This window comes from Carcharodon carcharias, chromosome 31 (assembly GCF_017639515.1).
Source record: "Carcharodon carcharias isolate sCarCar2 chromosome 31, sCarCar2.pri, whole genome shotgun sequence".
NCBI classification, from domain to species: Eukaryota; Metazoa; Chordata; class Chondrichthyes; order Lamniformes; family Lamnidae; genus Carcharodon; species Carcharodon carcharias.
The window spans coordinates 11772424-11799761 of NC_054497.1; the positions used below are offsets into that span (position 1 = coordinate 11772424).

The window sequence follows — 27338 nt, forward strand, 5'->3', positions numbered from 1 at the left end:
CTTTGCCAGTCTGAAAATCTACCCTATCAAGTCACTTACAGGTGATGGAGGCAAAAGCGTTTACAGCGACTGATCGTGTTGACAGAAAGTAAACACACAACAACAAATCTCCCATGGTCAGGTTTTATTGGTGGATTCTTTGAATTACATGTGATGGCAGTGAGTGCTTTGTTACTGGTTACAGGGCTAGTGATCTCGCAAAGCATGCCATCCCAATTTTACACTGTGCCCTCACAATCTGCCTAAAAAGAGTATGTCATGCTACTCCTGAAAGCAGGAAGGGGGAGAGTGTCTGGCTGCTAACTTGCGAGGCACACTCAGGTCGGCTGAGTTCCTCAGTACTGATTTGTTGGTTTCCCACTTAAGCTTTTTAGAAATGGAGGTGCTCCAGATCCCAGGAAATCACCCAGAAAAAAAATATCGGGATGTATCTGGGGGCTCCGGATTCCCCTTGTCCAGATGACATGGGAGCAGGCAGGTGCCAGTGGACACCAACATGGACTTGATGGTCTGCTTCCATGTTGCAATGTTGATGCAAATCTACATATGGACAGGATAGGACAAGGCCCAAAGCGAGGTGGGGAGTCAACTGAGACAGATCAGCTGTCAGTCATGTCCTTGATGCTGGGTCAGGTTGTGAGTCAGCGGTCTTAAGCGTACATCTTCCAAGTTTGACTATAACTACAAGCCATCAAAGCTCAGTCATTGAGCATATTCAAGGTTGAGATCGATGGGTTCTTGGACACTAAGGGAATCAAGGGATTTGGGGAGCTGACAGGAAAGTTGAGTTGAAGTGGAAGATCAGCCATATTTTGAATGGCAGAGCGAGCTCGAGAGTCTGTATGGCGTACTCCTGCTCCTATTCCTTATGCTCCTAACTGGTCTCTAATCGTTGGCAAATTTTTTTCTAATGAGTTAATATCCTTCAACTATTTGTTCAGTCAGGTTCCAGGAATTTGTTGACTCTGCTGCCAAGTTTGTCAATGAGAGCATTTATGCAGCCCAACAATATTAGCAGCTAAACTAAATTGTGGTAAACAGTGTGAAACTTTCTAACAGACATCAAGTGGTAGAGAATTCTAGAACCAGTCAATATTTATTCGGGGGTGTGGGGTGGGGGGGGTGGGGGGGGAGGTGGGGGGTGGGTGGCAGGGGGCACTGGAGAATGTTTGGAGAGAAATGGGTATTGTCGCATTCAGGGTGAGAGGTGAAGGCCTGCTGTTGCACGATCTACTCCACCCCCAAGGTGTGCTTGTTGAACAGGTATTCAGCCGTGCCATTCTGCGGGGCACCTAGACGATGCAAGTTGGTGATGTGGCTCCCAAGTTTCTTGATGGTCTTGACCTGCTTTTCCAAGTACTGAGTCTCCAGGAAGTCACACAACTGGAAGAAAATGAAATCAGACTCTGTTTATTGTGCATAAAGTACTAATTGCTTTGAAGCTGAAAAATAATCTAGTTGTCCAGGCGTGAACCACTCAGGATAAGTTATACAAGTTTGTTCATGTCTCCTATTGATAGAGGAACATGAGAAATAAGAGCAGGAGTAGGCAATGCAGCCCCTTGAACCTGCTCCGCTACACAATAAGATCATAGTTGAACTTTTATGTCAACTCCACTTTACTTCCCTATCTCCATATTCCTTAATTCCCTTAGTGCCTAACATCTACCAATCTCAGTCTTGAATATACTCAACAACTGAGCATCCAAAGCTCTCGGGGGTACAGAATTCCAAACATTCTCAATCTTCTGAGTAAAGAAACTTCTCCTCATCTCAATCCTAAATGGCTGAACTCTGACCCTGAGACTATGACCCCTAGTTCTAGGCTCTCCAGCTGCGGGGGTTGGGGGGGGGGGGGGGATGGTGGTGAACAGCCTCTCAGCATCTACCCTGTCAAGCCCTCTAGGAATTCTATACATTTCAATAAGAAAATCTGTCATTCTTTTAAACTCCAAAGAGTATTATCCCAATCTACTCAATCAGTACAGGTCCGTTATACTCCATTGAAGGATCTAACCTGTGGTGTCTATCGAAACACTTTGTCCTTGCAAAAGCCTAGGGCAAATAATCCCCCCGTTGGGGGGTAAGAGCGGGAGAGGGCACGAACGCCCCCACTATGCGCCCCATGTGCGGGCAGAGAGGATTCCCTGAGCTGGGAGTGCGCTCTTTCACACATGTGCGTGAAATAACGCACACATCTCCCTGATGCTAAGTGCTGCCTCAGGGAGACAGGCTCAGATTTTCAACTTTTAATAAAGGAGTTTAAAATTTTTCCCTGCCATGCCTCCTCATGTGATACTGTTGGGGACATATCCATCACTTTTATTTAAACCTTTCTTTAAAATTTAAATACCCTCATGAAACCTCATCCCTCCAGCGGATGAGGTTTCCTGTTTATTCACAAGCCCGCCAAGGTTCCTGGCCTGCCCGCCAACCTTAAGGTTGGACAGGCAGGTCCATTAATGAGCTGAGTTGGTTTCCTAATGGCCTTAGTAGGCCGTTGACAGGTCAACGGGCGCGCATCCAACTCAGCTGCGCCCCCGCTGGCCTGAAAATGGAAATGGCGCGGGGTGCCATTGGGAGTTCCACCCGATATCACCCCCACGCCATTTTACATGTCGGTGAGCAGGCCCCCCCACACCCCCCGCTCATCAATTGGAAGATCCTGCCCCTAGTGCTTTAGAACACCAATGTGACATGTGACCATTAACGGAGCCAGGATTGGCCAGTTCCAAAATATCCCATCTCCCTTCCCCTACGTCCAAACAGTTGGTTTGCTTGTCCAAATGAAGCAGGAAGCTGAAGAGAGTTGGACGGCTTCAAAGGTTGAGTTAAAGTAAGATTTGAGGACACAATGGGGGGGTTTAATGTAATAACCAGTTAGGAAAGCTCCTGCACTATGTAGGAGCAGCTAATCTTACAACAAAGAGGGAAGCAGTCCCACGATGGCAGGCTTGCAGAACTTTCAAATGCTGACGATTGCTGGCAGCAAGGTTTTCAGAAACGGTCACCACCCCCGTTTTAGGCAAAATCTAAGGGCGGAATGGTCCGCTCCCCTTTGAGCCGGGCGTCACAGTGGGTGGGAGCGCAAAATATCGGGAGATGGCAAAAATCGGTTTCACGTTGTCATAAAACCATTTCCTGCCGTCACATATCGGCAATTCGACGTGCGTGTGATGAAACACGCTGGCAGAAAGAGATTTAAGGCGGAATCATCCCAGAGCGGGCATAAGGAACGACGTTTTTTGCGCCCTTTTGTCCGCTTCCCACCTCATTAATTACGCGGCCACAGGAAACACGCCATCTCACTGCCGGGCAGCCTCTGAATCACCCGCCACACCATTACCTCACCGCTTCCTCACTCCGGGCACTATATCTAAACTGCAGCCACGCACACAGTTCTCAATGCTTGCAACCCAGGACTGCTCCAGTGAAGACATGGCCCTGAAAGCCAAGTAGAGTTCAGTGACCTGTCCCTGGAATGTCTTTCGGAGGCCCACCATGGTGTTCTCCACCCCCACTCTGGCCACAGGAGGTCCAGCAATCTCACCACTCCGGTTTGGGAGGTGTTGGCAGTGGCAGTCAGTGCTTTGCTTTAGCAATACTTTAGCATCTCATTATAAGCCCTGCTCGCCGGAATCATCACCCACCCACCCCCCCACCCCCCGCCCCCACGCTGGATCATCCGGGCACATTGGCGTGATTGCCCGGTGACATGTTTCACAACTGTACATAAGCGACATGCACCTGGTGAGCTGCACATCACTCGGGACTTTGAGGTTTGTTTGCCGACCTTGCTTCAGGCAGCACTCACGGGCATCAGCGCCAGGCTTCACAGGCAGCACCACATCACTGTTAGGGGGGCTCAGGGGCAGGTCTCTACCCACCAGACCCGCCATAAGGTAGCGGTGGCTTTTTAATGGCTGCAGGGCTAGGGTTTGCTTGGGGAAGGGGGCGAAGTGGCCTCAGGCAAGGGCAGGGGCTGCAGAGTGAGGGTTGTACTGGGGATGGGAGGGTATCCCAGGGTGTGTGTGTGTGGAGGGGGCCGGGCACAAGTTGATCTGTTCAAGTGGCCTAAAGATGGTGAGGGCTGAGGAGGCAGTCTCCAGAGGAGATGAGGCCAGATGGAGATGTGAGGGTGTGTGTGAGAGAGAGTGAGTGGTGATGTCCCTTGAGCTGGCAGTGAGTGAGATGCCAGTGAGTGTGTGATGGGTTTGAATGTGTATGTTTAGTGTGATGAGATGGTTGCCTTAACCTGGCAGCACAAATGAGATCATTCACCCTCTTTCTGCACTGGATGGCCAACCCCTCCTGTGCAGCGTTGGCACTGACCACCTCTGCCACCGCCTACCAAGCCGGAGTGGTGAGATTGCTGGACCTCCTGCAGCCAGAGTGGGGGTGGAGAACACCATGGTGGGCCTCCAAAGGCATTCGAGTAACGGGTCACTGAACTCTACTTGGCTTTCAGGGCCATGTCTTCACTGGAGCAGTCCTGGGCTGCAAGCATTGAGAACTGTGTGCGTGGCTGCAGTTTAGATATGGCACTCGGAGTGAGGTAACGGCGTGGTGGACGATTCAGAGGCTGCCCGGCAGTGAGATGGCGTGTTTCCTGTGGCCGCATAATTAATGAAGTGGGAAGTGGACAATATGACATGAAAACATCGTTTTTTTACGCCCGCTTTGGGATGATTCCACCTTAAATCTCTTTCCACCAATGTGTTTCATCATATGCATGTTGAATTCCCAATACCCTACATATTTCTTTTCTGAATACTTACATGAGGGTCAGATCTATCTTTGGACAGTTTGTATAGCTCCAGCAGGCTTTGGTTAATATTCTTCTCCAGTTGTAGAGCACACTGCATTGCCGAAAGACCATTGTCCCAATCCTCTTGCTCGGGTCTCTAGAGAGACAAGTGTAGCCTTGGTTAGTGACGGTCATGGTTATGTACAAGGGAAGCAAAATAACTCACTGCATTCCATAGATTCTAGGTTATCATTCAATAGGTTGTTCCCTGGGATGAAGAGGCTGTCTTATGAAAAAAGGTTGAGTAGGTTGGCCCTATATCCATTGGAGTTTAGAAGAATGAGAGGTGACTTTATTGAAACATATGAGATTCTTAGGGGGTTTGACAGGGTGGATACTGAGAGGATATTTCCCCTCATCTAGAACAAGGGGCACAGTTTCAAAATGAGGGGTTTCCCTTCAAAAACCGAGATGAGGGGGAATTTCTTCCCTCAGTGGGTCATTAGTTAACCTTTGGAATTCTCTACCCCAGAGAGCTGTGGAGGCTGGGCCATTGAATGTATTCAAGCACAAGTTAAACAGATTTTTGATCTACGAGGGAGTCGAAGGTTACAGGGGACTGGCAGGAAAGTGGAATTGAAGCCATGATCCGGTCAGCCAAGATCTTATTGAATTGTGGAGCAGGCTCGAGGGGCTGAGTGACCTACTCCTGCTCTTATTTCTTATGTTTCTATGCAAGCATCACATCCATTTTCCCAGCTAGCTTTTTGGTGCAAGTAAATGTGCAGAGATTGAGCTGATGGGCAGTAACACTGCGGAATGAAGATGTTCCCACTTTGTAATTGGATACAAAAATATCAAGAACCGTATGCATTGTTCCAGTCTAATGGGAAGCAGAGATAACACAGAAGTTCAGTAATGAAACGCATCAGAGAATAAGGCAAAGGGAAAACAGAGACAGTGCAGGACTTCAGTTGCACCAACACGCTTATATCCTAATCCCAGAAGAGCATTCCTTCTTGCTCTCGTGTGATGTTTCCTTAGCCCTAATTTAATTAGATTCTATAGGGAGTAGTGAACAGAGAGCAGTTTTGTTCTAGAATTCTTTCAGAAGCTGACTGAAAAACTGCATGAGTTAATAGCCAGTCTGCTTTAGACACTTTAAAATAAGCGAGCAGACTCTGATTCACTTGGTAGTACAGAACTTGAGAATTGCTGAAAAAAAGAGACATGCTGTCAAAGCTTTTCATCTTGCATTCATCAGGACAGATGCAACAATACCAAATACCAAATTCAAATGCAGAGCCTGGTCCTCTGCAACCAGAAAGAATATATCCAGACAGTGCGCCTTTTTCAATTAAGCAAAAGCATGGGAGAACAACGGATCACTAGTGAATTCTTTATAGCAACGCCTTGACCAATCATTTGACTTGCCTTTTTCAATTAAACAAAAGCATGGGGGACCAGCAGGTCACTGGTGCATCCTCCACGGCAACATCTCAACCAATCAGAGTCCAGTCGCCAACCAATTAGCATTTTTTTCTCATGCAGTATAAATTGTTCTTCCCTTTGAAATTTGGTATTCTTGCATCTGTCCTGATGAGTGCAAGATGAAAAGCTTTGACAGCATGTCTCTTTTTTCAGCAATACTTAAGTTGACTCTGTTCACATTTGTCACATAACGAAAACACATTCCAAATGGTTGTTTTCTACAGACTAACCTTGATATCTTGCAGGGTAATATGGCCCCCTCGCTGATTCTGAAATTTCATCAGCTTCTCTGCCTGCTCACGTTCCTTGTCCGAGTGCTTCTTGAAGAATTTTGTGAAGTTGTCCAGAGCAATGTCACCTCGGTCAAAGTAATATGACTGCAAAACAGTGTACAGGGTGGGGAGAAATTAATGGATAATGAATCCAGTTGGTTCCCAAAGTGAGATAATCTGCTTCCTGGAATAGAAAGATACAGAGGGAACAGCAAAGCTTCAATTTTATCTTGGGGTATGAGTGTCACTGAAAAGGCCATCATTTATTGTCCATCACTAATTGCCCTTGAGTAGTTTTTGATGAGCCACCTTCTTGAATCGCTGCAGTCCATGTGGTGCAGAGGGCAGGTAAGAGTCAACCATAATGCTGTGGGGCTGGAGTCACATGTAGGCCAGACCACATAAGAATGGTAGATTTCCCATTCATGAAGGTCACTAATGAACCAAATGGGCTTTTATAATAATTTGGTAGTTTCGCGATGATTATTACTGAGACTAGCATTTTATCCTGGATTTATTAGTTAATTGAAGTTATACTCCCACAGCTGATGGGATTTGAACTCATGTTTAAGATCATTAGTCCGGGCCTCAGGGTTACTAGTCCAGTAACATTATCACTGTGCCACCCTCCCTTTGTTCCATAATATACTTCTTATCATTGTTGTGCCTGTGCAAAATAGTAATTTTTTTGCACTAGAGAATTAGCAAAAAAAATATTTTGCTCCCTCCACATATCCATCGAACATTATCAGAAGACAAATGCTCTTTAGAATCGGGGATATTTCAGTAATGACCTGGTTTAATGACTTGGCCAGCTAATTATTAAAACACATATTAAAACAGAAATGCCTCAGCTCCCTCTGGTCAAGAATCTGTTACCATTTAGACAGATTCAATCCCTCACTCCCTTCGTGCAAACGCATCCCTATCCGTTTTAATAGGAATTCATGTGAATAGCGCACACCCAAAGAGTTCAATATCCATTTCATTACCAACAAGGCATTCTCATTCAACTGTGACAGGACAGCCATTAGCAGAGTTTAAAAAATGGGCGGATATGGTACTGAATTCCCTTTTTATTAGCCGAAGATTTGGGGACGGTTTCAACTACTGTAGGATCTGTTAGGTCATCGAGAAAGGACAAAAGATTGTTCCCAAAGACCAAGTACCTATAAGCAGAACAAGAAGCAGGGAGGATTATTTCAGGCAGTGTTGTCTTAGAGAGCTCAGGTAGACTTAGCTTAAATTTTCAATTATTTGTAACCATCTCATTGACTGCCCACCCCCCCAATACCCCCCCCCACCCCCCACCCAACCAGCCACCCCACTGCTCTCTCTGAGCGTAGGTTGTGCCCCAAAACTTGTCTTTTTCCAGAATTTTGTACGGGTGAAGGGTATGACTCTCTGGGAAATTTGAGATTTCTGAACAAGAATTCAGTCTTTCCAGCAACGACTAGTGAAACGGGAAATGACCTTGCACCTCGATGGTACCTTGATAACACCTCAGCACACTGAATTCCTTCAGCTACCCAAATTAACTCCCGGGGTGGGTAGAGGGTGGAATCCAAAGTGGCAGAAACAAATGGCTCTATTGATGCCAAGTGAATTGCACCAGCAGTTTCAAGCACTATAGAATCTCAAAGTCTTCCCTTCACTGTTGCTGGGTCAAAATCCTGAAACTACCTTCCTAGCAGCACTGTGGATATACCTACATGGACAGCAGCAGTTCAAGAAGGCAGCTCACTACCACCTTCTCAAGAGCAATTAGGGATGGGCAATAAATGCTGGCCCAGCCAGCGACACCCACACCCTGTGGAAAGAATTAAAAAAAGAGGAAGACATGGATGTGAAAGGGTGTAGAGGAGATATACCAGAATGGTTGCGGGGATGAGAGATTTTAGCTGCAAGGTTAGATCACAGAAGCTGGGCTCGATCTCTTTGGACCAAAGGTGATTTGATGGAGCTATACAAGATAATTACAGGTGTGGGTAAGGTAGACAAAGAAAAGTTGTTCCCATGTACTGTGGGACACAGTTTCCTGGTTTTGGGCAAGTGTTATGGGGTGAGCCTGTGAGGAAAGACATTTTAATGCTGCGTGTGGTTTGTTGCTTACAAGGGTGGTGAAAGCGGAGACAATCACTGATTTCAAAAGGAAATTGGATGGGCACTTGAGTCAAATATACTAATGGGGCAGTGGCGATAGAGTGGGGCAATGGGACTGACTGAATTGCTCGACAGAGCCGGCATGGACTCGATGGGCTGAGTGGACTCCTTCTGTGTCATAATGACTCTACGACTCCATGTCATGCTCTGGTCACCATGTATGGCGACACTGCCATAACATTTCATGTTCAGTATTTATAATTAGATTGTGAACTCATTATATCAGAAATAGTCAACAGATATCATTGACAAACCACTTGACCAGTTGCTTACACATAATGATAAGAGCAATTCTACCCTGACCTGTTAATGAATGGACACAATTGGCTCACACCATTACATGACCTATTAAGAGGCGAACGTTTTCTCACCGGTCAGTCGTTAGTCTGTTAAGAATTTGGAAAAATTGTATCCATAAACACTTGTTGACAACATATGGTGGCTTGTGAGAATACACATTGTGAGAATACACATTGCAGAAATTCACCACTGGAATCATTAGCTTTGCTTTGAGGGGGATTTTTGATCTTTGTGGGGAGATCTTCGCCCTTGTGCCAAGTTGACAAAAAATAAATCTGTAGGTGTTAGGCAGCGTGAAAGAAAAAGAAGGAGTTGCATTTATATAGCACCTTCCCCCCAGGAATCCCAAGGTCATTTTTGAAATACTTCTTGAGATGTTATCCACTGCTGTAACATAGGCACCCTGCACTTTTTAATCATGTTTAATCATTTACTGTAAACATAGAGAAAAAGCTTTCACTGAGACCTCTGTTCAGCAAAATTCAGGTTTGACCATTTAACACACACGTAATATTCCTTAAATGCTATTTTACAACAGGAGTTATCTCACAATGTTAAACAGCACACCCAGGAATGTAGTCTGAAAACCTTAAAAACATCTTTGATGATCAGAAGTTCTACTCCAAGATTTAATTATTCCCAGAATTTGTCAACACATCGAAGAGTGGATGACCAGAGTTGCCACATATACAGGACTGGGGAAATAATTATTTTTTAAACTTAATCTAGGCAAAAATTACAAAAAAAATTAGTTTCTTCCTGCAATTCATCACTGACTCTTTAAAGAGAAACGTACCTTTTGAAAATACCTACATGAATTCATTCAAGGGCCAAGCTTAAAGAGATTTGCTTCAAGTGCAGAACTCACCATGGAGATGTAAACATACGAAGCGTAGAGTTCCATGTTGATCATGCGGTTGACAGCACTCTCACAGTCCTTGTGGTAGTTCGAACGCATATTGTGGTCCATGCCGAACACGTTGTCAATGCACGGTAAAATAACCGATGTTCAAAAGTCTTCTGATGTGATTGGGGATTAAGGAATGGCTGCTGGTGACAGGTGTGCAGAGGCAGCAGTCTGGAGATATATCTCAGGTGCACCTGAATTTATATTGCTCAGGTACAGCCTGGCTTTAACTTCAAGTTGCTGCATGCTCCATGAGTGACAGCTCTTTCAACCAATAGGCCAGCTGCTTTGACTCAGGTGCTGACAGAAGGGAGGGGATGGGGAGATGGCGTGAGGGCTCGGAAGGGTTGACAAGTCTGCTTGGTTGCTTCCTGACTTTCTTTGTGCTGTTTAATTGATCAGGAGGTCTCTCTGCCTGGAGAATCTCCAAGTCTTCCCTTCTTACTTTAAAATATTACACGTTAGAAATAAATTTTAGTGAGATCAACAGGAGAACATGTTGACAGTCTTCTGTTGGTTATCTTACCAAAGGCATTGACCAGTTTACATTAATTGAGTTAACACAATCACTAGTGTGCTCAGCATTCTCCCATTAGGATCTAAAGATAACCCTAAATGTCGAAGGTCATTCTGCCTACCTTGCTTCACCCACCGGGAAGATCTTAAATTCTGCCCTTTGCCTCAGATAATTAATACTTAAATGAGTTTGGGGATTCTGTCCTTATGACTCCACTAAGAAATTGATTACATGCATGTAAAATTCTTAAATTTTCCATTTATCAGTTTGAACCTGTGTCCCCTTGTCCTACTCTTGCAATTCAAATTAATGCTAAGTAATTTTCTGGATTTAGGGAAGACAGTGGTGTAGTGGTAACATCACTGGGGGGAGGGGTGGTATAATTCAGAGATCTGGGCTAATGCTCTGGGGATACAGGTTCAAATCCCACCATAGCAGTGGATGGAATTTCAATTCGATTAATAAAATGTGGAATTGTAAGTTAGTCTCAGTGACTGTGAAACTATCATTGATGGTTGTAAAAACCCATCTGGTTCACTAATGCCACTTAGGGAAGGAAATCTGCTGTCCTTACCCGGTCTGGCCTATATGTGACTCCAGACCCACCGCAATGTGGTTGACTCTTAACTGGCCCAGCAAGACGCTCAGTTCAAGGGCAATTGGGGGTAGGGGAATAAATGCTGACCTTGTCAGCGACACCCACGTCCCATGAAAGAATAAAAAAGAAGCAAAGTCTTTTCCAGACATTTCTGTTAATCAACTGTCTTACTTACCTGTGCAAGAACGCCTCGAAGATCGTCTTCTTTCATGGTTGAAGCACACAAGTTTCTTCCATCTGCCTCAGGTTTGGGATCAGACTGATGGCTCCTCTCTGCACTGCCTCTGTGTGTGTCCTTTATCAGCCTTGGATCTCAGCCAGCGGTGTTGAACATAATACACAAGGTGTACAACCAGAGGACTGTACACTTTGATCATGATTTCTATTTTCCCTTTTGGCTATCTCAGCATTTTATTAGCACGGGTACAAGAAGATCCACCCAAGTGGAAGCGTAGAGTTAGGGAGAATCCAGAGGAACGGTACAGGGAAGGCTAAAAGAAGAACAGAAAGCAACACATTTTAAATAAATTATTTTTTTAACTTGAGTTCAAAATTTTAATATATAAACATTACTTAAAGACTAGTCAAGAACATCTATTAATTTGAACAAGCTTTATGTTATATCATTGAATCGTACGTTGGTTTCAGCACAGAGGAAGGCCATTCAGCCCATTGTGTGTGTGCTGGCTCTCTAAAGGAACCATTCACCTATTGCCACTCCCCCGCCTTTTCCCTGTAGCCCTGCAAATTTTTCCTTTTCAATTAATGATCCAATTCCCTTTTGAAAGCCTCAGCTGAACCTGCCTCCACTGCACTCTCAGCCAGTGCATTCCAGATCCTAACTACTCACTGAGTGAAAAAAATTTACCTCATGTCTCATTACTTCTTTTGCCAATTACCTTAAATCTGTGCCCTCTGACCTTCAACCCTTCCAACAATGGGAACTGTTTCTTCCTATCTACTCTGCCCAGCCCCCTCATGAATTTGAATACTTCTATCAAATCTCTTCTCAACTTTCCTTTCTCCAAGGAGCTTCTCCAATCTTTCTAAATAACGGAAGTTCCTCAACCCCGGATCTATTCTCATGAATGTTTTCTCGGCAACCTCTTATAGAAACATAGAAACTAGGAGCAAGAGTAGGCCATTCGGCCCTTTGAGCCTGCTCTGCCATTCATTATGATCATGGCTGATCATCCAACTCAATAGCCTGCTCCTGCTTTCTCCCCATACCCTTTGATCTCTTTTGCCCCAAGAGCTATATCTAACTCCTTCTTGAAAACATACAATGTTTTGGTCTCAACTACTTTCTGTGGTAAGGCTCACCACTCTCTGGGTGAAGAAATTTCTCCTCATCTCAGTCCTAAATGGTCCACCCCATATCCTCAGACTGTGACCCCTGGTTCTGGACTCCCCCACCATCGGGAACATCCTTCCTGCATCTACCCTGTCTAGTCCTGTTAGAACCTTATAGGTTACTATGAGGTTCCCCCCTCATTCTTCGGAACTCCAGCGAATATAATAATGCCTTCACATCCTTCCTAAAGCGTGGTGCCCAGAACTGGATGTAATACTCCTTTTTGAACCTAAATTAAGTCAGTGAATTTTTTGAGATCAGTGAGCAATTAATTAAGCCTGCCTCTGAGCTATGGGCCTGCCCATTTTCTTGCCACATAACATTTGGTGCTTTTAGACATTGCTTTTGTCTAATTAACTTTAAAATAAAAGTCACGTCATCACATGTGCCTACAAAGTAAAGGTAGGCCATGCCCCAATCACAGCATTTACAAATATAAAGATTCCTTTGTGTCGTTTTTCACAATCTGGGCTGTGTTCATGCTTCAACAGTCTTTGAATGGAACACTGAGCTCAGCGTCTTTCTGTGCCAACTCCTTATTTTATTGGCTATACATCCAACCACTTTACTACCTTCTGATTTACATTCCAGAGCCATCCTGAGGCCACCAAAAGATCCTTTTCAGCATCTTCTGTTTGGCTATCATATGCGAAAGATGGCGATGCAGAGGTAATGTCACTGGACTAGTAACCCAGGGGTCCAGGCCCATCCTCTGGGGACGTGATTTCAAAGCCCACCACAGCAGCTGGTGGTGTTTAAATTAAATTATTCAATTCAATTAATGAATTTTAAAAATCTGGAATTGAAAGCGAGTCTCAGTTATGGTCACCATGAAACCACATCAATTGACATAAAAACCCACCTGATTCACTAATATCCTTTAGGGAAAGAAATCTGCCATCCTTACCTGGTCTGGCCTATCCAGATATGTGACTCCAGACTGGGCCCACAACAATGTGGTTGAGGATGGTCTGAGAGCTCTCCGCTTCTTCCTTGAAAAGAGGCCCGAACAATCCCCAGCCACCACCACTCTCCTCCACCTGGCTGAACTTGCTCTGTCACTGAACAATTTCTCCTTAAACTTGTCTCACTTCCTCCGAATAAAAGGTGTACCCGCATGGGTCCCAGTTATGCCTGTCTCTCTATGGGGTACTTGGAACATTCCTTGTTCCAGTCATTCTCAGGCCTCCTCCCACAACTCTCTTCTCAGTATAAATTTCATCACATTTCTACTTCTCTTTAGCTCTGAAGAAAGGTCATATGGACTGGAAACATTAAGGTTTCTCTCTCCACAGATACTGTCAGACTTGTTGAGTTTTCCCAGCATTTTCTGTTCTTATTTCAGATTTCCAGCATTGGCAGTATTTCGCTTTTATCCTAGTGGTTGCGTCGTTATTACCTGCTGAGGTCTATGCTTTCTTTTCCGCAGGCTCTGACCCAAATTCCTTTTGTTTTTATATAGCAACCATTGAATTTAATTTGTTACATGATTTCAAGGCTGGTAGAATGGGTGGACATATAGGTGATGAAATGTAATGCGGAGAAATGAGAAGTGATACAATTTTGGAAGGAGCAGAGGCAACATAAAATAAAGGGTACAATTCTAAAGGGGTTGTAGAAACAGAGCGATCTGTTGAAGGTCGCAGGGCAAGCTGAGAAGATGGTGAAAAAGGCATATGGCATCTGGGCTTTATAAACCGAGTACAGAGGCAAAGAGACTATGGCGAGCCTTTATAAACACTGGCTCGGCCTCAACTGGAGTCCTGTGTCCAATTCTGGGCACCACACTTTAGGAAGGACGTGAAGCTTTAGAGAGGGTACGGAGAAGATTTACAAGAAGGGATGAGGGCAGGGACCTCAGTTATGAAGGTGAATTGGAGAAGCTGGGGCTGTTCACCTCAGAATGAAGGTTGAGAGGAAATATAATAGAGGTGTTCAAAACCATGAGGGGGCTGGATGGAGTAGGTGGAGAGAATCCCCATTGGCAACAGGGCTGAAAACCAGAGGACATCGATTTGAGATAAAAACATCAGGGTCATGAGGACTCGAAACATCAACTCTTTTCTTCTCCGCCGATGCTGCCAGACCTGCTGAGTTTTTCCAGGTAATTCTGTTTTTGTTACCGATTTGAGATGATTGGCTAAAGGAGCAATGGTGGCACAAGGGAAAACTTTTGTTATGTAGCAAGTGAGTAAGATCTGGAATGCAGTGCCTGAATGGAGGCAGATTCAATCGTGAGTTTTCAAATGGAATTGAACAAGCTCCCGAAGAGAAAAAAAATTGCAGGGCGATGGGGAAAGGGCCAGGCAGTGGGACTAGGTGAGTTGTGCTTGTGGAGATCCAGCATGGACATGACAGGCCGAATGGCTTCCTTCCATTCTGTAACTGTATTATGAGTCCATAAGCAGCCTGAGCTAAAATGATAGATCACAGCTAGTGGGAAGATGAAGATGCATTGTCTGCCACACCCAACATGGCGTAGGGCCTGCCACACCCAACATTAGTGGAGGACTTGCCACACCCAACATGGCCGACATACAGGGCAACTCGAGCTGATACCACTCAAAATGGCGGACGATGCACGACAATGGGCGCGCCACTCTCAACATGGCGGCCTTCTCTACAATATCCTCCCTTCCCAATATGGCGGAGGCCGGCTGGCCACCCGCCTACGCCACCGTTGACCAATCAGCGGCCTCGGATCCGGTGGCACACGCCCACCCCCCCCTCCCCCTCCCCACCTGGAGGGACGGGCGTCGTGGGCGGCGCCTTGCGCGCACCCGCGGCTTGTGCGCGCTCCTATGGGCAGGCTGTGGGGCCTCTTACCCGGCTTGTTGTTGGGCCTACAGCCTGGCCGCCGCCTCCTCAACCCCCTCCAGTGCCCGCCCTGCTGCTCTCCCGCCGCCGGGCGGCAGTGGAGGGGGTCGCAGGTCCACGGAGGCGGCCAAGCGGGCCAGAGCCAGGGCCAGAGCCAGGGCCAGAGCCAGGGCCGCCAGAACTGCCCGAGTAAATGTGAGGATGGCATCAACAGCCAGATCAACCTGGAGCTCACCGCCTCCTACGTCTACCTGTCCATGGTGAGAGTCTAACACATCGCAAGAGGGAATCCCAGTAGATAAACCCATCAGGTAATCCACATCCCATCAGGTAATCCACATCCCATCAGGTAATCCACATCCCATCAGGTAATCCACATCCCAGCAGGTAATCCACATCCCAGCAGGTAATCCACATCCCATCAGGTAATCCACATCCCATCAGATAATCCCAGCAGGTAATCCACATCCCAGCAGATAATCCACATCCCAGCAGGTAATCCACATCCCAGCAGATAATCCCAGCAGGTAATCCACATCCCATCAGATAATCCCAGCAGGTAATCCACATCCCAGCAGATAATCCCATCAGGTAATCCACATCCCAGCAGGTAATCCACATCCCAGCAGGTAATCCACATCCCAGCAGGTAATCCACATCCCATCAGGTAATCCACATCCCATCAGATAATCCCAGCAGGTAATCCACATCCCAGCAGATAATCCACATCCCAGCAGGTAATCCACATCCCAGCAGATAATCCCAGCAGGTAATACACATCCCATCAGATAATCCCAGCAGGTAATCCACATCCCATCAGATAATCCCATCAGGTAATCCACATCCCAGCAGGTAATCCACATCCCAGCAGGTAATCCACATCCCAGCAGGTAATCCACATCCCATCAGATAATCCCAGCAGGTAATCCACATCCCATCAAATAATCCCATCAGGTAATCCACATCCCAGCAGGTAATCCACATCCCATCAAATAATCCCATCAGGTAATCCACATCCCATCAGGTAATCCACATCCCATCAAATAATCCCATCAGGTAATCCACATCCCATCAGGTAATCCACATCCCATCAAATAATCCCATCAGGTAATCCACATCCCAGCAGGTAATCCACATCCCATCAAATAATCCCATCAGGTAATCCACATCCCATCAAATAATCCCATCAGGTAATCCACATCCCATCAAATAATCCCATCAGGTAATCCACATCCCAGCAGGTAATCCACATCCCATCAAATAATCCCATCAGGTAATCCACATCCCAGCAGCTAATCCACATCCCATCAAATAATCCCATCAGGTAATCCACATCCCATCAAATAATCCCATCAGGTAATCCACATCCCAGCAGGTAATCCACATCCCATCAAATAATCCCATCAGGTAATCCACATCCCAGCAGGTAATCCACATCCCAGCAGGTAATCCACATCCCAGCAGGTAATCCACATCCCATCAGATAATCCCAGCAGGTAATCCACATCCCATCAAATAATCCCATCAGGTAATCCACATCCCAGCAGGTAATCCACATCCCATCAAATAATCCCATCAGGTAATCCACATCCCAGCAGGTAATCCACATCCCATCAAATAATCCCATCAGGTAATCCACATCCCAGCAGGTAATCCACATCCCATCAAATAATCCCATCAGGTAATCCACATCCCAGCAGGTAATCCACATCCCATCAAATAATCCCATCAGGTAATCCACATCCCATCAGGTAATCCACATCCCAGCAGGTAATCCACATCCCATCAAATAATCCCATCAGGTAATCCACATCCCAGCAGGTAATCCACATCCCATCAAATAATCCCATCAGGTAATCCACATCCCAGCAGGTAATCCACATCCCATCAAATAATCCCATCAGGTAATCCACATCCCATCAAATAATCCCATCAGGTAATCCACATCCCAGCAGGTAATCCACATCCCATCAAATAATCCCATCAGGTAATCCACATCCCAGCAGGTAATCCACATCCCATCAAATAATCCCATCAGGTAATCCACATCCCAGCAGGTAATCCACATCCCATCAACTAATCCCATCAGGTAATCCACATCCCAGCAGGTAATCCACATCCCATCAAATAATCCCATCAGGTAATCCACATCCCATCAGGTAATCCACATCCCAGCAGGTAATCCACATCCCATCAAATAATCCCATCAGGTAATCCACATCCCAGCAGGTAATCCACATCCCATCAAATAATCCCATCAGGTAATCCACATCCCAGCAGGTAATCCACATCCCATCAAATAATCCCATCAGGTAATCCACATCCCATCAAATAATCCCATCAGGTAATCCACATCCCAGCAGGTAATCCACATCCCATCAAATAATCCCATCAGGTAATCCACATCCCAGCAGGTAATCCACATCCCAGCAGGTAATCCACATCCCATCAGATAATCCCAGCAGGTAATCCACATCCCATCAAATAATCCCATCAGGTAATCCACATCCCAGCAGGTAATCCACATCCCATCAAATAATCCCATCAGGTAATCCACATCCCAGCAGGTAATCCACATCCCATCAAATAATCCCATCAGGTAATCCACATCCCAGCAGGTAATCCACATCCCATCAAATAATCCCATCAGGTAATCCACATCCCAGCAGGTAATCCACATCCCATCAAATAATCCCATCAGGTCAGGTAATCCACATCCCATCAAATAATCCCATCAGGTAATCCACATCCCAGCAGGTAATCCACATCCCATCAAATAATCCCATCAGGTAATCCACATCCCAGCAGGTAATCCACATCCCATCAAATAATCCCATCAGGTAATCCACATCCCAGCAGGTAATCCACATCCCAGCAGATAATCCCATCAGGTAATCCACATCCCAGCAGGTTAATCCACATCCCATCAAATAATCCCATCAGGTAATCCACATCCCAGCAGATAATCCCATCAGGTAATCCACATCCCAGCAGGTAATCCACATCCCAGCAGATAATACCATCAGGTAATCCACATCCCAGCAGGTGATCCACATCCCAGCAGATAATCCCAGCAGGTAATCCACATCCCAGCAGGTAATCCACATCCCATCAAATAATCCCATCAGGTAATCCACATCCCATCAGATAATCCCATCAGGTAATCCACATCCCATCAGATAATCCCATCAGGTAATCCACATCCCATCAGGTAATCCACATCCCATCAGATAATACACATCCCATCAAATAATCCCATCAGGTAATCCACATCCCATCAGATAATCCCAGCAGGTAATCCACATCCCATCAGATAATCCCATCAGGTAATCCACATCCCAGCAGGTAATCCACATCCAATCAGATAATACCAGCAGGTAATCCACATCCCATCAGGTAATCCACATCCCATCAGGTAATCCACATCCCAGCAGGTAATCCACATCCCATCAGGTAATCCACATCCCAGCAGGTAATCCACATCCCATCAGATAATCCCATCAGGTAATCCACATCCCAGCAGGTAATCCACATCCCATCAGATAATACCAGCAGGTAATCCACATCCCATCAGATAATCCACATCCCATCAGATAATCCCAGCAGGTAATCCACATCCCATCAGATAATCCCATCAGGTAATCCACATCCCAGCAGGTAATCCACATCCCATCAGATAATCCCATCAGGTAATCCACATCCCAGCAGGTAATCCACATCCCATCAGATAATACCAGCAGGTAATCAACATCCCAGCAGGTAATCCACATCCCATCAGATAATCCCAGCAGGTAATCCACATCCCATCAGATAATCCCAGCAGGTAATCCACATCCCATCAGGTAATCCACATCCCATCAGGTAATCTACATCAGGTAATCCACATCCCATCAGGTAATCTACATCCCATCAGATAATCCCATCAGGTAATCCACATCCCATCAGCTAATCAACATCCCATCAGGTAATCCACATCCCATCAGATAATACCAGCAGGTAATCCACATCCCATCAGATAATCCCATCAGGTAATCCACATCCCATCAGATAATCCCAGCAGGTAATCCACATCCCATCAGATAATCCCAGCAGGTAATCCACATCCCATCAGATAATCCCAGCAGGTAATCCACATCCCATCAGGTAATCCACATCCCATCAGGTAATCTACATCAGGTAATCCACATCCCATCAGGTAATCTACATCCCATCAGATAATCCCATCAGGTAATCCACATCCCATCAGCTAATCAACATCCCATCAGGTAATCCACATCCCATCAGATAATACCAGCAGGTAATCCACATCCCATCAGATAATCCCATCAGGTAATCCACATCCCATCAGATAATCCCAGCAGGTAATCCACATCCCATCAGATAATACTAGCAGGTAATCCACATCCCACCAGGTAATCCACATCCCATCAGATAATCCCATCAGGTAATCCACATCCTGTCAGATAATCCCAGCGGGTATATCCACATCCCAGCAGGGAATCCTGGCATATTCCAGCAGGGAATCCCAGGAGGGAATCCCAGTAGATAATCCCAGCACTTCCAAGCAGGGAATCCCAGCAGATAATCCGCATCCCAAGAGGCAGTCCCGGCACATCCTGAGAGGGAATCCCAGCACATCCCATACAACCCAGGATATCGTAGGAGGGAATTCCAATGATGCAAGGAGAGGATCCAACAGATCCCATTCAACCCAACACATCGCAGGATTGGAATTCCAGCAGATGCTCACTGTTCAATACATTCCAAGAGGGAATCACAGCACATCCCAGCAGGAAAAAAAAACCTAGGAGAGAATACAACAGGTACCATTCAACCCAACACACCCCTGGTAGGGAATCCCAGGAAAAATCCAGCACATCCCATAGAGCACAACACATCTCAATAGGGAATCCAGCACATCCAGCAGTAAATCTAACACAGACCCAATCGCAGCAGAAAAAATAGCCAATCCCATACAGCATAGCATAACCGAACTGTAAAATCCCAGCACCTCCTCACTGTCGAGCATATCCCAGCAGGGAATTCCAGCAGACCCTTACTGTATGACACAATCTAGCAGGAAACCTGGAAATCCCTTACAATTTAGCATATCCCACTGTCTAGAGAAACACCAGCCAGCACATCCCATGCAATCTAGAATATTGCTTCAATCTCAGTGGAGAAACCAGCACATAGCCCACAGTACCAACAGAGAAATCTAGTACATTCCCACACAATGTAACATATCCTCATAGCACCAGCAGAGGAACCAAGCATATTCCCTCACAATCCCAGTACATCCCATTACACAATTTCAGTGTATTCCCTCAATCCCAGTCCAAAATGTAGAATCAATTTGGGTGGAGATAAGAAATAGCAAAGGAAAGAAGTCACTGCTGAGAATGGTTTATAAGCCCCCTAACAGTAGCTACTCTGCAGGACTGTACAAATCAAAAAATAATGGGGGGAGGGGTGGGTCCTTGTAAGAAAGTTACTGCAATAGCAGTTTAAATGGTGGGGTGGGGGCGGGGGTTAATCTTCATATAGATTGCACAAATGAAATTGGCAAAAGTAGCCTGAAGGATGAGTTCATAGAGTCTAATTGGGACAGTTTCTTAGAACAATATGTTGTTCTTGAACCAACCAGGGAACAGACTATTTTAGACCTGGTAATGTGTAATTAACCAGGATTAAGTATTGACCTCATAGTAAAGGATCCTCCAGGTAAGAGTGATCATAACATGGTAGAATTTCACATTCAGTTTGACAGTGAAACTAGCCTTGGACTTAAATAAAGGCGATTACATCGCTATGAAGACAGAGTTGGCGATAGTGGAATGGGGAAAGCGGTTAAAAGGTAAGACAGTAGAGAAGCAGTGGCAGACATTTAAGTAGGTATTTAATAGCTCTCAACAAAGATATATTCCACTGAGAAAGGAAGGTGCTACGAGAAGGATGCCCCATCTGTGGCTTACTTAAGGAAGTTAAGGATGGTATCAAATTGAAAGAAAACATGTACAATACTGCAAAGATCAGTGGTAGACCAGAAGATTGAGAAAATTTTAGAAGCCCGAAAAGGATGACTAGAAAAATAATAGAGAGAAAATGGAATATGAGAGAAAATTAGTAAGAAACACAAAACAGACAATGAAAGCTTTACAAGAATATAAAAAGGAAGAGAGTAGCTAAAGTATGTGTTGGTCTCTTAGAGGGTGCGACTAGGAAATTAATAATGGGAAACAAAGAACTGTCAGAGACTTTGAACAAGCATTTTGTATCTGTCTTCATGGTAGGAGACACTTAAAGCATATCAAGAACAGAGGAAGATCAAGAGATGAATGGGAGGGAGGAACTTAAAACAATCACGATTACTAGAGAAAAAGTACTAGGAAAGCTAAAGGCTGGTAAGTCCTTTGGACCTGATGGCCAGCATAGAGTCATATATGACACAGAAGGAGGCCGTTTTTGCCTGTTGCACCTGTGCCAGTTCTCCGCACAGTAATCCAGTCAGTCCCCCACTTGATCCCCATACCCGTAAGGTCTTAAAGGAAATGGCTGCAGAGATAGTGGACGCGTTGGTTGTAACCTTGCAAAATTCCCTAGACTGTGGTAAGGAGCCAGAGGAGTGGAAAGCCACAAATGTAACCACAGGATTCAAGAAAGGAGGGAGACAGAAAGCAGGAAACTGTAATAAAAGCAAAATACTGTGGATGCTGGAAATCTGAAATAAAAACAGGAAATGCTGGAAAAGCTCAGTAGGTCTGGCAGCATCTGTGGAAAGAGAAACAGAGTTAATGTTTCGAACCCGTACGATTTATTCAGAACTGAACAGAGGTAGAAATATGATGGGTTTTATGCTGTTGAAGAGAGGGGCTGGAGCAGGTGGAGACTACCGTCTAGCATTTATCATTGGGAAAATGCTAGATTCCATTACAAAGGAGATAGTAACACATTTATGAAAATCATAAACAGGCAGAGTCACTATGTTTTTGTGAAAGGGAAAATGTATTTGAAAAATTTATTAGCGTTCTTTGAGGATGTAACAAGTAGGGTGGATTAAGGGGAACCAGTAGATGTAGTATATTTGGATGTCCAAAAGTCATCCAATAAGGTGCCACATGAAAGGTTAGTGGACCAGATAAGAGCTCATGGTGGTATATTAGCATGAATAGAGGATCGGTTAACTGACAAAAAACAGAAAATCGGTATAAGTGGGTCTTTATCAGGTTGCAAGCTGTTAGCTAGTGGAGCACCACAGGGATCAATGCTGGGAACTGAACTATTTGCTATCTCTATTAACGACTTGGATGAAGAACTGTATTGTAGCCAGCTTTGCTGAAGGTACAATGATAGGTTGGACTGCAAGTTGTGAGGAGGATACAATCTGGAAAGGGATATAGGTGGGTTAAGTGAGTTTGCAAAAAAATTGGCATATTAAGTGTAATGTAGGAAAATATTTGGTTGTCTTCTCTGGCAGAAAGAATAGAAAAGCAGACTATTATTTAAATAGTGAGAGAGTGCAGAATGCTGCAGTACACAGGGATCTTGGTGTCCTTGTGCATGAATCAACAAGTAATGAGGTAAGCAAATGGAATGTTGTTCTTTATTGCAAGGGGGATGGAGTATAAATATAGGGAAGTCTTGCTACAGTTGGACAGAGCATTGGTGAGGCCACACCTGGAGGGCTGTGTATAGGTTTGGTCTCCTCACTTAAGGTGAGATATAGTTACATTGGCAGCAGTTCAGAGACGATTCACTGGTCTGATTCCTGGGATGAAGGGGTTGTCTTATGAGGAAAGGTAAAGTAGGTTGGGCCTATACACACTGAATTTGAGAAGATTTGAGAGGTGATCTTACTGAAACAAATAAGATTCTGAGAGGACTTGACAGGGTAGATGTTGAGAGGATGTTTCCTCTCATGGGGAAATGTAAAACTAAGGAGTGCAGTTTCAAATTAAGGCCCCCCTCCCCCATTTAAGACAGAAAGGTCAAAGGGTCATTAGCCTTTGGAATTCTCCAGAGAGAGCAGTGGAGGCTGGGTCATTGAAGATGTTCAAGGCTGAGGTGGACATATTTTTGATTGACAAGGGAGCTAAGGGTTATGGGAGACGGGCAGGGATGTGGAATTAAGGCCACAATCAAATCATGCATTACCTTATTGAACAATGGAGTAGGCTCGAGGGCCGAATGGCGTACTACTGCTCCTATTTCTTATCATCATGGTCATTGTCTCTCAGTCCCAGCACATCCCACATGCAATCCTGGTGTATCCCCTATCAATCCCAGGACACCTGTTAACAAACCAGTACAGCCCCTTCACAACCCAGCAGACTTTGCAAATCTAAATGCAACATGGAATCTAGTTGATTTAGAATAAGCACAGGAGATTTGTTTCAAACCTAACAGCCTTAAATGTGGCTGAAGATTAGAAGCCACCAAGGAGTATTTATAGAGAGGACTCTCCCCTAATATGACTGAGACTAAGTCCATCATCTTTATTTAAAGTAGGAACAGGATAAAATAAAAGCAAAATACTGTGATTGTTGGAAACAAATAAAAACAGCAGCCGTGGAATTGTCACATCTCTGGATTGTGCGCAGACCCATAACCTTCTGACTCGGGGATGAGGGCTACTCACTGAGGCACAGCTGGCACTTAGGCATTCTTATTTGCCCTGAGAAGATGGTGAGGGATTATTTCTTGAAGCACTGAAATCCTTGTGGTGATGGGCCTCTCACAGTCGTGTTAGGTAGTGAACTGTAGGAGATGGCAATGATGAAACACAATGATTGCACAATTTTTCAGCATCATTCGCGACTCCTCAGATACTGAAGCAGTCCATGTCCAAATGCAGTTAAGATCTGGACAATATTCAGGCTTGGGCTGACAAGTGGCAAGTAATATTCGTGCCACACAAGTGTCAGACAATGACTATCTCCAAAAAGAATCCAACCATCGCCCCTTGATGTTCAGTGGCATTACCATCACTGAATCCCTCACTATCAACATCCTGGGGGTTACCATTGACCAGAAACTGAACTGGACTAGCCATATAAATACTGTGGCTACAAGAGCAGGTCAGAGGCTAGGAATCGTGCAACGAGTAACTCACCTCCTGACTCCTCATCTACCATCATCTACAAGACACAAGTCAGGAGTGTGATGGAATACCCTTCACTTGCCCGGATGAGCGCAGCTCCTCCAATACTGAAGAAGCTGGACACCGTCCAGGAAAAAGCAGCCCCGCTTGATTGGCACCACATCCATAAACATTCACTTCCTCCACCACTGACGCACAGTAGCAGCAGTGTGTACCATTTACAAGATGCACTGTAGGAATTCACCAAGGCTCCTTAAGACAGCATCTTCCAAACCCATGACCGCTATCATCTAGAAGGACAAGGGCAGCAGATAGATGGGAACACCACCACCTGGAAGTTCCCCTCCAAGTCATTCACCATCCTGATTTGGAAATATATCGGTCGTTCCTTCACTGTCGCTAAGTCAAAATCCTGGAACTCCCTCCCTAATAGCACTGTGGGTGTACCTACACCACAGGGACTGCAGCGGTTCAAGAGGGCAGCTCACCGCCACCTTCTCAAGGGCAACTAGGGATGGGCAATAAATGCTGGCCCATATCCCTTGAATGAATGAAAAAAAAAAGTGAGGTTTTGTTCGTGTCGGAATGGTGTGCACCTTGGAGGTGAGGGTGTTCTGAAATCTGCTATTATGCATTGTTCTTTTCTGCTTCAGTCGTACTACTTTGACCGGGATGATGTTGCTTTGAAAAACTTCGCTAAGTTTTACTTGGAGCAGTCGCTTGAGGAACAGGAACATGCTGCAAAGCTGATGAAGTTTCAGAATCAGCGTGGAGGCCGCATCATCCTGAAGGACATCAAGGTTAGTGGGAGGGAGATCTCTCCGTCCTCTTCTTCCCCTTCCACCCACTTCTCCCCAGTGTTAAGAAATTTCCTTCAACTCCAATGAACCAGTTGTCTTTATTCCTAGAAACCCCACCGGGATGAATGGGGCAACGGCTTGGAGGCTATGGAGCATGCCCTGCAGCTGGAGAAAGCTGTGAACCAATGTCTCCTGGACCTGCACAAACTGGCATCTGAACAGAACGATCCTATTGTGAGTTGTGCAACCCTCACCAAATCTTGGCCACCCAGAATTGGTGTATAAATTTATCGCACTTCAAGTAGATAGCTGCGTAGATATGATCAAAATGTTCAAAGTTATGAGATGTTTGGTTAGAGTAAATAAGGAGAAACTTTCTCCATTGGAGGGTTGGTAACTAGGTGACACAGATTTAAGATAATTGGCAAAGAAACAGAGGGGTAGATGAAGAATTAAAAACCTAATGCAGCAAGTTGTTGTGATTTGGAATGTTAGTCAACAGTTTTCTGACTAAACTTAGAAGGGGAGAACCCAACAAAGAGCATGACCTTGCCTACTTTTGCTCACCTTGGGTGGGTAAAGATTATTAAAATGTGCTGTGATTCATTGATTGTTGCTAGATAAGGAAGGGTAGCACATGAAACTCGCCCATCCTTTACTTCGTAAGATGTGGACAGAAGTTCCACCCAGAAAGGGCAGAATCCCCACATCCCTGCAATTCTAGATGCTGTTACCATATTAGCGACCCTGCAGTAAGCACTGAGCAGCGAATGTCATAATTCCAAACACCTTAGATTAGTTCCTACCTATCAGAAAATCCCTCTCTGGCCAATTGGATGAATTCTCATAATTTTATAACCATTCCACAGAAGGGAACAAACCTGAAGTGTGGAAATTTGATTCTCATGTGGGCAAATACAACAGCTTTCATTTATATATAGTGCATTTTACACAACAAATGCTCCAGGGGCGTTAATCTGACAAAGTTTGACACTGAACCTCATGAAGGGGAGATGGTGGCGTCCTGGCAATGTCCCTGGACCAGTAATCCAGAGACCCAAGCTAATTCTCTAGGGGCACCGGTTCAAATGCCACCATGGCAACTGGTGGAATTTTAAAAATGCAATTAATAATATCTCAAATTGAAAGCTAGCCTCAGGAATGGTGACCATAAAACTATCATTAACTGTTGTAAAAATCCACCTGGTTCACTACTGCCCAGCAGGGAAGAAAACCTGCTGTCCTTACCCAGCCTGGCCTGCATGTACTCCAGATCCACAGCAATGTGGGTGACTCTTAACTGCCCTCTGAAATGGCCCAGCAAGTTACTCGTTCAAGGGTAATTAGGGATGGACAATAAATGCTGGCCTTGCCAGCGACACCCACATCCCATGAAAGAATAAATTACATTAGATGACCAAAGCTCGATCAAAGAGGTTTTAAGGAGCATCTTAAAAGAGGAGAGGCTTAGGGAGGGAATTGGTCTTAGGGCCTAAGCAGCTGAAGGGTGATAAAATCAGGGCTGCAAGAAACCAGAACTGGAGGAGAGCAAAGATCTCCAAGGGTCTTTTGTTTTGGGAGATTCAGGGTCAGGATCTGGTAATAAAGAACTATCTAACTGGTTGTGAACAATTTCTTGAAATTTGTTTCACTGATCAACTGGATAATGCGAATGAATTGAGGTTGGTTATTCTAAATCCATCGGGAGGGTCTGATAGTAGTGGTTTTAGACCTAAACTGGATTGTCCCCTGTTGGTGAATTAAATTACAATGTGGAAAGACTCTTCAACACTGCATTTTCTTTCTGTTTTAGCTGTGCGAATTCCTGGAGTCAAACTACTTGAATGAACAAATTGAGGCCATTAAGAAGCTTGGAGATCATATTACCAACTTGAAGCGATTGGGTGCTCCTGAGAATGGCATGGGAGAGTACCTGTTCGACAAGCACACCCTGGGGGAGAGCAGTTAGTGATGGGTTACATTTAGCCACCTTGGCTCATTAGGGTACGGCTTGCATCTGTTAAGTCTGCCTTTCCTCGTTTTCCGCAAGCTCATCATCCTGACTGGCCAGAAAGGGTTCCATTGTTCAATGGGGCTGTAAACCTTGCTGTCCCATGTGTTAAGTTATAGCACCGTTATTACCAGAATGGTTGTGGTAAATGCAGTGTGGCATTAAAGTGAATCCCTTGCGGTGACAATAACCCATTGGACAAGCTCTCTGGAAAGAACACACTTTGCAATCTGTTCCCAAATAAAAGCTGTTAAACCTTTA

General features: G+C 45.1%; 2 protein-coding genes across 3 annotated transcripts; one reads left to right on the forward strand and one right to left on the reverse strand.

The window, feature by feature from the left end:
• Positions 1–1152: 1152 nt before the first annotated feature.
• Positions 1153–15240, reverse strand: LOC121271646 (ferritin heavy chain, oocyte isoform-like). 2 transcript variants are annotated; one of them, XM_041177758.1, is made up of 5 exons: positions 15176–15240; positions 11171–11486; positions 6469–6615; positions 4779–4904; positions 1153–1383 (listed from the first exon to the last, which is right to left on the reverse strand). In XM_041177758.1, the coding sequence occupies exons 2-5, from the start codon at positions 11204–11206 to the stop codon at positions 1231–1233; spliced, it is 462 nt and encodes a 153-aa protein (XP_041033692.1). In that variant the 5' UTR covers positions 11207–11486; positions 15176–15240; the 3' UTR covers positions 1153–1230. The 2 variants fall into 2 exon arrangements, with proteins under 2 accessions (XP_041033692.1, XP_041033691.1); XM_041177757.1 differs by lacking the exons at positions 11171–11486; positions 15176–15240 and adding an exon at positions 9842–9943.
• LOC121271514 (ferritin heavy chain B-like) lies at positions 13005–27338 on the forward strand. The gene is made up of 5 exons (XM_041177494.1): positions 13005–13018; positions 15159–15426; positions 24920–25066; positions 25175–25300; positions 26880–27338. The coding sequence occupies exons 1-5, from the start codon at positions 13005–13007 to the stop codon at positions 27033–27035; spliced, it is 711 nt and encodes a 236-aa protein (XP_041033428.1). The 3' UTR covers positions 27036–27338.